This window comes from Sinohyriopsis cumingii, chromosome 2 (genome assembly GCF_028554795.1).
Source record: "Sinohyriopsis cumingii isolate HCF-2022 chromosome 2, ASM2855479v2, whole genome shotgun sequence".
Taxonomy (NCBI): domain Eukaryota; kingdom Metazoa; phylum Mollusca; class Bivalvia; order Unionida; family Unionidae; genus Sinohyriopsis; species Sinohyriopsis cumingii.
In genome coordinates, this window is record NC_142962.1 from 146,610,948 (window position 1) to 146,626,521 (window position 15,574).

Sequence of the window (15,574 nt, forward strand, 5' to 3'; positions counted from 1 at the left end):
CCCTACAAAATCACTATTCCTAGAGATTGGGCCTGCAAGGGAGCACTTGCTGTAGACCACATATAATTTGAAACTAGAACTGTTGGTTCCAGTGGATAAAGCTTTGATCAACATTGTAATAACAGTATCATTTGAAATGGTGTCATGAACAGGTGACCTTGGACAAAGAGATCCACTACTGCAATGAGGAAAACGAATAGGCAATGGAATACTCCAATGTGATTCTTTAAGCCACCATCGAAATGATTTCAAAGCACATTTCTAAGGAAGACAGACTATTCAGATACATTTTGAACTTCACACCCAGGTGGGTGAAAAGATGAGATTGGGGGGATATCAGATTAGTCCTTGTTGATAGGAATCCAATGCTGAATAGGAGCGAAAGAAGGGTATTTATGACTTGATTTAGAATAGAACTCACTTTTCATAGTATATGTCATCCAGGTAATTAGACAGCACAGATGTGGGCTGGGTCAGAATTGGCAACACTTACCTGTCCATAATTCTTGCAAAGACCCATGGACTGATTCTGAGACCAAAAGGGAGTGCTATAAACTGGTATACTGTATCCCTGAAAATGAAGTACAGGTATTTCCTGGAGGACTTGTGAATTGGATCATCATGTAGGTGATTGTTGAGCGTCCCTCCTGAATGGATTTAGAAACAGTGTGTGTTTCCATATCTGAACCATGATGCCTATATATAAAGGTTCAGAGAGATGAGGTCCAAATTTCCAGGCCAGGTTTTTCGTATCAACAACAGTCTTGAATAAATGCCCAGTGATATTTTAAACAACTTTGACCACCATTCTGTGGGAAGGACATCTACTCTCAACAGACATTTTGAGAGGTTTGTAGCTAACGCAGTCCTGGACAAAGGAGGGGGACTGAATGTGATGCAGTGGCAAAACAACATACAGGGATCATCAGGGCAAGGACTTTTTCATTCAACAGCAAAGTGGCTGAATCTTCCTCCTACCAGGACAGTCGACAAGTTAACAAGAATGGCATCATTTCTTTCTGGAAGGAGGCTGGCATATAGAGAAACTGGTCCCCGTCTCTCTGCTTATTGTCCATAGTCATTCTTGAGAGCAGTGCCTTTGAACATGTATATACTCTGTAGGACTGCTTCTCCACTTGGTATGGCCTTGGTGGGTGGGAGTTTCTGTTCCTCTGGTCCCTATTCCAAAACAAGTTCTGTGATGCTGCACCTGAGGTAGATTTGTCTCCTTGGTGGCCAGTTTTCATACCTTTTCCACATGGCCATTAAAAAGAAGGTTGGAGGATAATGACTGTGATCCAAGTGTAGCCCAATGATGCTCTTTCATGAAGGTGGAAGTGGAGAGGAACATACATCTAACCATGAGCTGTAAACTGACTACTGCTGTCATAGATTGTCCAGCATGTGCAGTACTGCCCCAATGAGCATGTGATATTAATGAAATAGATTCCCATACATGTCCAGAAAACCTGATGGCTAGCGAGGATGATGTGTTCCACTTTGTGAAAACTGACATCAGCTGCAGGTCCTGCATATAACCTATAGTAATGATGTTCCAATCCAGCTGTTGTGTGTCAATGAAGTGCTTCTGATTGATATGTACCCATATAATGAGAGTTTCAACATTTCCAGGCTTGCATTTTTGTCAATGGCTGGGACATCTCTGTGAAATACTGGTGTATGCATTTTATAGTGTGCTTTATTTAAATTTGAAAGCAGTTTTGGTTAAGAAATGTCTATTGACACTTGGGTCCTGTAGTTGTTCTTCTTAATAATAAATCAGTCACTTGACGAGACTGTGGTAACTGTTTGAATGCCAAGATAGAAAACAGTGAAAAATAGTTTGAATAGATGGAGAATGCTTTACTTATATGAACTCATCTGTAGTGTGATGTTGGATTCTTGTGAGGTGCTACCTAGAGAAAGCGTATACAGGATTTGGTGCTAGTCCAAATTTCAATAGGGGGAGATCCCTATCAGACTCCAACCTATGTAGGTAGACAACTTCTAGCATTTACATCAAAAAATTTAGCCTGGGAGGTCAGGATTTGCAAGCAAATGGTCATACATCTAAAGTATTGTGATTGGTAATATATTTGAGGATCAATCCATGGCTGAACAACATTGCCAGCAAAAACTCATCAAATGCTTTGAGAAAAAACACCACCAAACATCAAAGATGAATAAAACAGTAATAAACTCCATGCATTTAATTAGATACGATTGGCAGAAAGAAAAAAAGAAACATTAAATTCAAAATAAACTGATTTAATTACAGATAAATATTCCTTGACATTGCTGAATAATATGTACAACTAGTGCTCTCTCTTTCACTCTCTCTGACTATGATTGATTTCGCCTGATAAACTCATCTAGCACGTGGACAACACTAGCAACATTTGGTGATGTTTCCAGCTTTGCATAGTGAAGCAATATATTACTGTTTCCAGAGTCACGCAGGAAGATATAGGCCCTGAAAGTAAACAAAGAATTCTTATTTTTCCTCATGTACAAAATATAGCCAACTGCAAACCACATAGATCGAGATCTATTATCCCATAAATCTAGGTCTGTCTGTGCTGTTCATTTTGTTATTTCAAGCAAACAGCTATCTCATAATACTTTGGATTTGTTCTGTTCATTTATTTGTCATTTTAAGCAAACGGCTATCTCTCAATACTCGAGCAAATATGGGTCTGTTCTTTTAATTTTATTGTTGACTTGAAGAAAGCAGCTATTCCATAATAGTCAGCAAATCTGGGTCTGTACTCTTCATTTTACCCATCATGTCATGCAAATTGCTATCCCATAAAACTCCCACATATATGGATCTGTGCTATTTATCTTACTTGTGCTATCCAATAATACTTAGCATATTTATGTCCATGTTGTTTCTTCTATCATTCCAAGCAAACACCAGTCCCATAATATTCAAGCAGATCTGGTCTGTGCTGATCATTCTACTGATGATTTCAGATCTGTGTCTGTGCTGACCAATCTACTTGTCATTTCAAGCCAACAGCTACCCCATAATACTTAAGCAGACCTGGACCTATGTTGTTCAGTATACCTATACATTCAATTACACAACTATTGTATAATATTCCAGGAGACCTGGGCTGCTGCTCTGCATTCTACCTATAATTTCAAACAAACAATGTACACCACAATATGCCAGCATGTCATGTGAGTACTGATTTGGGTCTATGCTCTTCTGAGGTGAGTGTAAATTATATGCAAGTAAATATATCATGGGGATCAAGAAAACAGATAATTAATGATATATATCTAATGTAATGTAATTACATATTTCTGTGCTCTTTAATTTATTTTTGTATAGTGTTTCATTGTAAAACAGGATAATTAGTACACTGAATTGTAAAGTTTCTTACATGTTTCATCCTAATTATGGCTTGAAATTTAGCTGGTTTTGACAATTATACAGAATAGCAATAACAAAACAAAACATTACACACATCCACTTTCAAAAGGTTTTCTTCATCTTTTCTACTAATTTCTCTCACACATAAGGACTCTTCAAATTCCTTTTAATGTATATTGTGCTGAATTCCTTTAAAAGCTTGAAATAATACTTACTTGTACATTATGACAGCAACCACTTCCTGCAAATTCAGCCCTCAACGGCTTGTTTTTAGCAGGAAAAGTGTTATAAATTCTGTCCACCAAAAATGACAAACAAGAATGACTTCCTGACAGGCAGATGCATTTGTGCCAAATCCTATCCATATGTAAATTTCTACTGGAGCAGATATGTACACTCTGTCAGGTTTTAATGTGAGTGCAGGGAGGCTGTGCTCTTCTTATGATCAGAAGAAACATACTTTACTCCAAAAACTGGTGTCTTTTTCAAATACATTACCTTATCATATACATCCGGATCCCTATGTGTGGTAGAGGATGTTACATCTTGCACCAGAGGAAGCCCAGTCTCTGGTCCTGTATTGCATGAGAAGTATCTTAAAATCTTGTAGGAGAAGAGGGTTTGAGTTAGCATATAGACATGCCCTGACATAGCTCCCACAAATTCAGTGGAAATGATTGCATCATTGAGAAGCTACTGTGTGACCTGGGATGGTAGCTTGAGCAGCTGCCATAGGTCCTAGCAGGCCAGACTGATCTCTATGGGAAGAAAGGTCTCTGAAGTACAAATTAGAGAAAGCTGTCTTTGCACACCATCCCATGGCATGGATAATGTCAGTGTGAAACAGTTATGTTCAAGTGTTATTACTGGCCTAACCTCATAGGCCAATATGCACAAGAAACTCATCTTGTCTTGTGTACATGTTCTGTGTGTAGCGTGGATATCCCATCATACCCAGGATGATAGAATCTGTGCTCAGATATCATCCTTTTCTTATTATAGTGGTAACAATAAATGATCTCTCTTTCGTAACTAGTCCAGTTAACATGAGGTACCACTTCAGAGCTCTTCTGATGCCCTCTGAGGTGAAGGATCCAACACGGAAAAAGGTTTCAGAGGACAGGAATAATTCCCATGAGTGGGAGCCTGTTCTTAGGAATGAAAGTAGGAGAGGTCCTGAGTGGCTGAGTGGTCTAAAGCGCTCACTGTTACAGATCACTGCCATCTCACCTCTGTCTGCATGGGTTCAAGTCTCAGGTTCAGCCAATGTGGGTATGTAAGAAAGCTTGCCAGTAGCTTCTTGTGGGTTGGTGGTTCTTCTGGGATTTTCCCTGGTTCTTCCTCCACCATTAATACTGGCTGCCATGTATAGCAAATCTTGTGCCGAAAAATCGTGTTAAACCCTACAGCAGCAACAACAATGAAAGCAGGAGTTATTATGGAAATGAAATCGCTGATGCGTATCTTAATGATTGTGCCTGGTGTTGATATAGCAACTAAGAAGCAATCTTATAGAAAAGTTGATTAAAGGAGATTCTACACTTGGGTGTGATAGGTGCTTTATTCAGCCATGTTAGATTCCATTTCATACACATGGCCACAGCCTTTGGAGGAGACAAATCAAAGTTCACATGTAGGTCAAAGTGGTTTTGTTTTAGCCTATATCCTTCCTTTGATTATGACGAAGTAAAATCTGCGACTGTGAAATGGTGGCTTTTCATAGTGAGGAGGGCTAACATCTTTTCAAAGTTGAAAGACGAAGTTACATATTTACTGAGGCTTTTAAAGGAGTGATGTGTTTCTGCTTGCATCACTGAGTGAAATCTCTCCACTTTCCTCCATATGCTTTTGAAATGGCGTTCCTTCGTGCCCAAAACGATTCTGTTCACCACTTGTTCTGATAGTTGTTTTCCCCTCAGGGCTTACTTGATATGAGCCAGTCATGCAGGTTAAAAATTCTCTGTTTGAATGGAACACATATAGTTGTAATTAGCTTGAATAGGAGGGGAAGGTCCAGGATGTTCCTGTAAATTTCTGCTGCTAAGTTTAATAGATTGTTTATCCATGATTCTACCCTCCTGAAGGGTACAATCAGGACCAGATGGATTCTCTTGCTTTCCACAACAATATGGGAAACAGATGGGTTGGAGGGAAGGTTCATGCATTGAGACTGTTCCAGACAAAGGTCAGCAGTTCTGAGTTCCATCTGTTGTAAATAAATCCACAAGTGGTTGACCCCATTTGATGCAGACTCATCTGAATACTGAGGGGTGAAAAGACCAGTCAGTCTCAATTAAATGATACCACTGGGACAGTAAGTCCACCAAAAACACCGTGTCTGCCTAGGATGTGGTAGGCACATATGCAGGTTTATTGATGATAGCAACACATAAGAAAAGCCTAAACCAGGAGGTAGGTCTGGTATTTGGTTTCCACCCTTGCATTCTGATGTATTTTACCACAGTGGAACTGTCATATAGTATGAAAAGGCTCTCCCTTTCAGCATCTCCTGACATAACTGAAAGGCATACACTATGGCCTTCACCTCAACAAGGTAGATATGTAATGAATGCTCCTGTGGGGGTCACTCCCTTTTGACTTCCTCAAATTAGGGCAGCATGTGAGCAGTCCTGCCTTCCATACAGGTATCAGTGTAGATCATAATTCCCAGTGGCTAAACCTGCAAAGGAATAACTGCTATGAGCCATGTGAGGTTCTTCCTTTTACTGAGATGTGACCTCATGTAGCCTCATGTAACTTGAAACTGGAATTCTTGATCCAGTGGGAATAACTTTGGTTGCCTGCTGTTATAGTAAGAGAATTATCTGCACTGGACTCATAAACATGTGGCCCAAGATGATGAGATCTGCTGCTGCACTGAGGAGACCAAATGTGATGTGATTCTTTGAGAATTATAGACTTGGAAGGTTTGTAGACTAATATGAAAGTATGCATCTTGATGATCTAAACTGACTGCGAAATTTCCCTCATGAATGGCATAAGAACTAGTTTCTCAGCCATTATTGTGCCCAAAATGAAAAGGTGAAGAGAGCTTTGACATACGACTGGCTGAAGTTTGCCACTAGCCTTTGGAACTAGAAACAGTCTAGAATAAATGGTCAGTTTACCTCTTTAACCAGCCCTTTTGTGACAAGACTGTCAAGCTGCAGAACATCAATGATGAATGTGTCTCTTAGGATCTCTGTAGTAAAGGGAGTCATTGACAATGGGGGAGAGGCACTAGAGACTCTCCAAGATAATCTTCATGACCCATGGGTCATTGTGGCAAGGTCTTTCCCATTCCGTGCCAATAGTATTGGAGTCTTCCTCCCAACAAAAATCTGAAAAGGGCTACTTGGACATGTCATCATTTTCTGCAAGATGAAGATTGATGGGGAGAGAAAATAGGATGAAAATGTTTCTTACCTCTCCATATTTTGTCATCAGTGGCCTCTGGAAATTGTGTTCTTGTATAAGGAAAGGGTTTGTAGGACTTGTTTGGTGTGTCCTTGTCCCCCCCGCTTTCTAGTTTCTCTCATCTCTTCTCTGAAACAAGGTTTGAGCTCTACAGCACTGGGCTCTGTGAGGTTTGCCTCATTGGCAGCCCATTTTTAGACTTCCTCTACATGACCTTGGAAAAGCAGGTTAAATGAGAGTGGCTGTGATCTAAGTGTGGCCTTATGGTGTTATTTATGGAAGGCAGATGTGGATTCAAAGGAATTTTTTCTGCAAGCTGTAAATTAACTGATGCTGCATTGGAAATGTCAATTGTGTTGTTATGTTCATAACACCAGGAGACTGATTTCCAAACATAACCAGAAAGATAATTGGTAGAGAAGCCTAGATTAGATTAATAAAATATGAGTATGGATACTAGATCAAGCATGGAATTTATAGCAACAACTTTATGAACAAGTGGTTTTGTGTCCAGGAAGAACTTCCCATCCCTATGAACAGATGAGGGTTTTGAGGTTCCTGGACTGACATCTCCATTGACATCTTCAAACATTGTGAAAAACTCAGTCTTGTGGAAAAAACACTTTAAATTTGATGGCAGTCATCACTGTTACATAAAAGATATGTTGACACTTTGCCTCTCTGAAAATAAGTTAAGAAATATGCACCTCTTCCAGACTGTTGTAATATTTAAATGTTGACTGTTCTTTCTTGTCCAAAAGATCAACAGATGCAGGAACTGCATAAATTGCCAGTGACGCAGTAGAAGGGGCAAGCAAAAATTGGTGAGCAGAGATAATTAAAATGGTACTGAAATGAATACTTTAAGACAGAAATAGACAAAGTGTGAATTTCTGGTCAATGACAAAAGCCGAGCAAGAAATAGAAATGTAGCTGGAACACAACTCCCTGTTGTGACAAAACTTCAGAGAAGCACTCACATGATGTAAAAACAGATGTAGATTCAATCTGCAAGGTCTCAAAGAAAGCATATGTTCCCAACCATTAGTGGAAAAAGTAATTGATGTATGGATGGAATCTGGCACCAATACCTGTACCAATGGTGATCATTTTTGTCTGACTTTCACCTGGGAGGGTTGGATTTGCAAAGTAGTGATTGTACTCAAGATATATTATGATCTGCAAATGTATATGACGAAGATACGTACATTTGAAATGTAAATGTGCACATTCTGATAAGGTTTCATGTGAATGGAAAGAACCCAGTTACCTGTATAATGCATAAAAGTCATTTTCTGCTTCCCGGAGTAGTCTCTTGAGTGTGTTCACTGTCTGTATAAACTGAAACAAACAGAAACAATAAGTCTTTGAGTGTTGTGAAATAAATGTACTTATTAAATCATTTCCTTTCATGGTTTCAAATATAAAAATCTGTTAGTGAAGTCTCATAAACAAGCCAGGGCTGTGGCTGCTCATTCAAGGTTTTAGCTTCTCTTCATGCTTTCTAATTAACTGAACTTCTCATGCAATTACATCAGTTAAAGACACATTTCCTCTACTTTTATTGGACCATTCATAAATTATATAAGCTAAAGACTCCAGTTCCTCTACTTTTATTGGAATACTCATGCAAGTATGTAGACCAAAGACTACAGTTCCTTTACCACTCATGCAATTACATTGGCCAAAGACTCTAGTTTCCTCCACTTTTATTGGACCACTCATGCAACTTCATCAGCCAATGGCTCCAGTTCCTCTACTTTTATTGGACCACTCATGCAACTTCATCAGCCAATGGCTTCAGTTCCTCTACTTTTATTGGACCACTCATGCAACTGCATCAGCCAATGGCTCCAGTTCCTCTACTTTTATTGGACCACTAATGCAACTTCATCAGCCAATGGCTCCAGTTCCTCTACTTTTATTGGACCACTAATGCAACTTCATCAGCCAATGGCTCCAGTTCCTCTACTTTTATTGGACCACTCATGCAATTAAATTAGCTTAAGTAAAGACTACAATTTCCTACACTTTTATTGGCCCACTCAAGCATTTACATTGGTCACAGAATCCAGTTTCCTCAACTATTACTGAACTTTTAATACAATTACATCATCACTACAGTTTCCTCTACTTTAAATGGACCACTCATGCAATTACGCCAGCCAAAGACTCCAGTTTCCTCTAGCTTAAATGGACCACTCATGCAATTACACCAGTTAGACAAAAACACTATTGCCAAAGCAATAGATATAAACATTTAAATCCTGATTACTGCATGACAGCTGTCACCCTAAGATACACTGCCAAAAGGACTGTATAAAGCTGAAAAATATCACAGAATGTAAAGAACTTTGTTCCATGTTCAGCCACTGATGACTGAGTTGTTGCTATGGATAAAGTTTATTTGCTTGATCATCACTTTTAAGATGTCAATTAATGGTATGTTTTCACATTACATTTACTGTATGAAGCAAGATAAGTTTCCATTCATATTCTTACCTTCAGTTTGAATGCCTCTATGATTTGCTTTAGCTTTACTGAATTCTGCTGCAATTCTGGTTTGTTCAAGGTTTTGCCCCACTCTTCACAAAACTTGGTGCAGCCTAATATAATGAGAATGAGGAATCTTGTTAAAGCAGCCAACTACTGTGTATACACACTTACAAGACAAGTTCAACTGCAAACTGCATAGACCTAGATCTGCTGTTGCCTAACAGGCTAGCAGATCTGGGTCTGTGCAGTTTGTTAGGAGTAATCAGTAGAACAAACAAAATAGACAATGATCTGCAGACACATTATGATATGACAGATCAGGATCTTTGTTGTTTACAGTTTGTCTTGATTTATAAGTGTGTACATATGGTACTCTGATCATCCACTTTGTAAACATTCAGGATTGAGGATTCACATAAATGGTTTGTAATAACAAGGCATTTATTATATCGAAGTAAGCTATGCTTTTGATAATAATCCCTCTTTACAATGACAGTCCCTGTGCCATAAAAATGACTTTGGGAATAAGTGAAACCTTGTACCTTATACTGAGCAATGCTTCAACAAAGCCATGTCAAGACTGTGTAAAAACAAACCATAGTATAATTGGTTCTTATTAGATAAAATTATGGAAAATAAATCAGTTATCAATCATATATAATAAAAAAGTTGAACCAATCCGATAAAATCCATGACCATGACTGCTATACCAAGGGGTAGTGGTATATTGTGGGACCTTATCAAGAGGAATTATGGTATTTAGAAGTAATCTACTGAGAGGTCAGTTTTCACATATCCCCCATTTGGTCATCAAATATGGGTCATGACTTTTTGGTCTCTTTTTTTTTTACACAAGCACAATATATATATATATATATATATATATATATATATATATATATATATATATATATATATATATATATATATATATATATATATATATATCTGTGTGTGTGTGTGTGTGTTTCAGCTCAAGAGAAATAGTCTCTCTGTCCTGACTGTGCACCCATATGCCTTAACCTGCAAAATTAACATTTTTATACATACCACAGCTGTGGTTATGTGTAAAGAGTACTTTCCCATGTAATGGGAATGCCTATTATAATTATGTTAAACAACTCCTAGTTTATCATCAATAACACTGCCACAACCACCCTACTTTACACAAAGTAGTCATACTGGTTATAGGTCTATTTCAATTTCGCATGAATACTTAAGATAAATTAGTTTTTTTAAAGCCTTCTCGCCCCCTCTATTGCACATCTTAAATTAGCAAATTTAACAACTACATGGTTAGAACAGTATTTACGGTACAGACAGTTGTTGTTGTTGGGTTGAAACTTTTTATTTTGGACATTGGTCTGTGACTACTGAGGATGCTGTTCCAGCTGCAGTATACATATACAAGCAGTACTTGTGGCAGACTGCTTTACTGTACATATCATACCATATACAAGTAGTACTAGTTGCAGACTGCTTTACTGTACATATCATACCATATACAAGCAGTACTAGAGGCAGACTGACTTACTATACATATCATACCATATACAAGCAGGACTAGTGGCAGACTGCATTACTGTACATAACTTACACAAGCAATACTAGAGGCAGACTGACTTACTATACATATCATACCATATACAAGCAGGACTAGTGGCAGACTGCATTACTGTACATAACTTACACAAGCAGTACTAGAGGCATACTGACTTGCTATACAAATACCATATACAAGCAGGACTAGTGGCAGACTGCATTACTGTACATAACTTACACAAGCAATACTAGAGGCATACTGACTTACTATACAAATACCATATACAAGTAGTACTAGTTGCAGGCTGCTTTACTGTACATATCATACCATATACAAGTAGTACTAGTTGCAGACTGCTTTACTGTACATATCATACCATATACAAGCAGTACTAGAGGCAGACTGACTTACTATACATATCATACCATATACAAGCAGTACTAGTGGCAGACTGCTTTACTGTACATTTCTTACACAAGCAGTACTAGAGGCATACTGACTTGCTATACAAATACCATATACAAGCAGGACTAGTGGCAGACTGCATTACTGTACATAACTTACACAAGCAGTACTAGAGGCATACTGACTTACTATACAAATACCATATACAAGCAGGACTAGTGACAGACTGCTTTACTGTACATTTCTTACACAAGCAGTACTAGAGGCATACTGACTTGCTATACAAATACCATATACAAGCAGGACTAGTGGCAGACTGCATTACTGTACATAACTTACACAAGCAGTACTAGAGGCATACTGACTTACTATACAAATACCATATACAAGCAGGACTAGTGACAGACTGCTTTACTGTACATTTCTTACACAAGCAGTACTAGAGGCATACTGACTTGCTATACAAATACCATATACAAGCAGGACTAGTGGCAGACTGCTTTACTGTACATATCATACCATATACAAGTAGTGCTTGAGGCAGATTGATTTACTTACTGTACATATCTTGTACATACTAAATAAATAATAAACAAAGTGTAAAACCTGAAGAAAACCTTTTAATAATAAACAAATTTCACAAGAATATTTTAGGGGCAAACAAAATCCTTTAAGAAGGAAAATAAATCGATTGTCCAAACATTTTCAACAAAAGAAAAAAAAAAGACAAGGACTGCATGAAAAAAGGATGAGAATCACTTGAAATATTAGTTTTTGCTTATCTGGTCAAATATGATACTTTACACTGAAATGTGGATCTTTTTATAATGTCACTGTACAAACTGGTGGTGATAGGACTTTAATTACAGCCAGAATATTTTCTTTGTTACACAATAAATGTTATTATTACTTAAAAATTAATGTTGTTGACATGCATACTGCTGCCATGTTATCCATTAATGACAATGTGTACAAAGTAATCAGTCCACAATACAAAATTTAAGTTGTCAACTTGCTCTTTTCATCTGAACTCTTTGTTTACCCCGCCCCCAAAAAAAACCAATACAAGCCTGTCCACACTATTAGCTTTGATTTGTTTTATTTCCTTATAAATTCTGCTTATTTTATTACAATTTGAGAAAAAATGTCAACACAAATTTTGATTGTAAAATTATAATAATTACTATGACATTGCAACTCTTCACAACAGGCTAATTCTCACCAAAAAAAAGTGCAGTATGACCTACCCTTACCTTCCTCCACCTCTGTAAGACATTTCTGGCTGAAACACTTTACGCTGGATACATCATAATAAGCTGAGAATTCTGATTCAATATCAATCTTAAGTTGACTAAGATAGTTGATACAAGAAATAAGTTTATCAGCCAAAAATATTAAGACAGACTGAAATGTCTCTCTATAGTAAAATGGGGCTAATAAGAAATGAGTCCAAAACTAGGGAATCAAAAATGACTATTCACAGCTAAAGGCATCAATACTATCCATAGCAATGGTAAAAAAAAGAATCTATCATGTATTGGGAAAAGATGCACTTTGAATCCAATTTAATCTTTAGATAGTCATAAAAAAGATATTTCAGCAAATCCTCCAAGAGGATGACATTAATATAAGATATGTTGTACATTACAGCAAATCCGCCATAAGGATAACACTAGTACCAAGCATGCTATATATTACAGCAAATCCTCCATGAGGATAACACTAGTACCAAGCATGCTATATATTACAGCAAATCCTCCATGAGGATGACACTAGTACCAAGCATGCTACATATTACAGCAAATTCTCCATGAAGATGACACTATTATAAGGCATTCCATACCTTACAGCAAATCCTCCATGAGGACGACACTGGTACCAAGCATGCAATATATTACACCAAAACCTCCATTAGGATGACACTAGCATAAGGCATTCAATGCAATACAGCAAAACCTCCATTAGGATGACACTAGCATAAGGCATTCAATGCAATACAGCAAATCCTCTGTGAGGAAGATGCTAGTATAAGGCATTCAATGCAATACAACAAATAAGGCTCCTTTACTTATAACACAGATCTCTGTTATGTCTCTAATATCCCTCAGTACAAGGCTCCCTTAATTATAACACAGATCATTTTTGTTTCCCTTTAAAACCCATTTGTATAAGGCTTCCTTGCTTATAACAGATCATTGTTATGTCTCCCTTTAACACCCCTTTGTATTAGACTCCCTTACTTATAACACGTCATTTTTTATCCCATTAAAACTCGTCAGTATTTAGGTCCCTTACTTAAAAAAATTTTCTGTCTCCCATTAATGTTGCAAGGCATAAGGCTACCTTTCTGATAACACAGGTCATTTTATATCTCTCGTTAATATCCTCAGTACAAGGCTTCATTACTTATAACACACATGTAATTTTTCTGTCTTCCAGTAACATCCCTTACTTATAGCACATATAATTTTTCTGTCTCCCATTAACATTGCAAGCTCTAAGTCTCACTTACTTATAACACAGGTAATTTTTTGTCTCCTATTAACATCCTCAGTATATGGCTCCCTTACTTACAACACAGGTCTTTAACTGATCGATAAGTATTCTAAGTTTGATTAAAATCAGATCAGAAATAAAACCTCCCAAGTGGTAGCAAGCTCAGTCAATCACATGCAAGATTACTTCAATAATGTATACAGATCTTGCTCACTACTGAACCAATCCAAAATTTTGATTATATAAACCCAAATTTCAGGTATGATCAAAACAGGATAAAAAATTCAGTTTCCAAATGGGTAATGAGCTTAGCCATACATGCCAACCCCTGGTGAGGAAAAAGTGTAATCCAAGTGGACAAAAAGAGTAATCCGAGTAGAAAAAGAGTAATCCAAGTGGACAAAAAGAGTAATCCGAGCAGAAAAAGAGTAATCCACAGATAACATGATACAAATTCAATGAGTATATGCACAAAATGATTTATTTATCCCTCTGGACTTTTAACATCAATTACTGCTTCAAGTTTTTGTATATAACAATTTGAGCTTAAAAAGCAACAGACTCTGATATTGCATTTAAAAACGCTTTGTACCAGCTGAGACTATAAATGTTTCACTATTACAGAGCCTGGATCTGAATTCAGTTTTACTTTTGTTAACAATGCTGAACAATCTCTCAAAGTCACCATTAGAATGGTAAGGAACCCAATATTCCTTTCATAACCTGACAAAGAAGAGAAAAGTTATATCTTCCAATTAATGGGTCTTTTAGATGGCAAATAAGAAAAAGAAAGACTCTGTCCCCATGGAGTACATTGTCAAGTAGAGTGCCAACTGGATACTTCAAGAGTTCTCCTTCTAATTTATCAGCAGCCTTCCCTGCAGCATGGTGCATCATATGACAGAGACAACCTGGTATGAACAATGATGGAGACATTTTTCAAAATATAGTATGCAACTCCTTTATGAATTCTAGTCATCACTAATGAAGCATCAGCTGAAAGCCCCATACGGTTCTGCCAACTTATATTTATTCAAAGCATTATGAAGCAAATAAAAAATTGTTTTTCGAGTGGAATCTACTGTTAATTCTGGTAATGAAAGAAGAGCACTCTGACTGCCCTTTTCGCTGTCAAAGTCTCTTACACAGTCTGGGTACAACTTTTTGTTGTCATAATCAGTACTCCTGCCTGTTGCAATACTAAATGGCCCAATTTTCATGACTTCTGCAATTTAAATTGAAGTATATTCTGCTGAACACCTAACAATGTTAGATGATTTTGTTCTCGTACATGCATATTTCTGCAACTATGGATTCAGGAAACATCTGTTTGAACAAATGACCAACGTAGTCTTCTACTGCTAGGGACAGTCTGTGTTCTCTTAAGAACTTGGTATATAATGCTTCTGCATTTATAAAAATCGTGTCCACAATTTAGTTCTGCTGTAAAAAAAATGAAGTTACCTTAGTAATGGAGTTAGTAAAACAAAGTAATTTCAAGGTTTCTTTGTTTTACCACCATGACCAAAATTAAAATCCTTTCCACACAGCCTACATGGGGCGTGAAGCTGCCATAGAAAGGAACGCTGTAATACGTTGTTCATGTATTCATCTCTGAATTGATTTTTCATCTTTTCTAATCCATGTGTGAAATTATTTGAAAAACATTTTTGCTCTAACACACGCATCGACTAGAATAAATCCGACTTGACTTTTAGCACCAAATACCTACAGACTGGTTCTGTACCAGGTATCAATTTGAACAAAAAATCTGTGAACAAAGATTACAAGTTAAAAAACCAGTCTGTTCTCTCCTAACTAAGCCATACAGCTGC

At 37.3% G+C, this 15,574-nt stretch overlaps 1 protein-coding gene across 3 annotated transcripts in view; it reads right to left on the reverse strand.

Moving 5' to 3' along the window:
- Positions 1–2,252: 2,252 nt before the first annotated feature.
- Positions 2,253–15,574, reverse strand: part of LOC149806029 (protein Njmu-R1-like) — a 42,874-nt gene continuing 29,552 nt past the window's right edge. For all 3 annotated transcript variants that reach the window (XM_089950878.1, XM_089950880.1, XM_089950879.1), the window contains 3 exons: positions 9,302–9,405; positions 8,070–8,140; positions 2,253–2,473 (listed from right to left, as the gene is read on the reverse strand). In XM_089950878.1, coding sequence (XP_089807004.1) covers positions 2,344–2,473; positions 8,070–8,140; positions 9,302–9,405 — 305 coding nt within the window. In that variant the 3' untranslated portion in view covers positions 2,253–2,343. The remainder of the gene's footprint in view (positions 2,474–8,069; positions 8,141–9,301; positions 9,406–15,574) is intronic.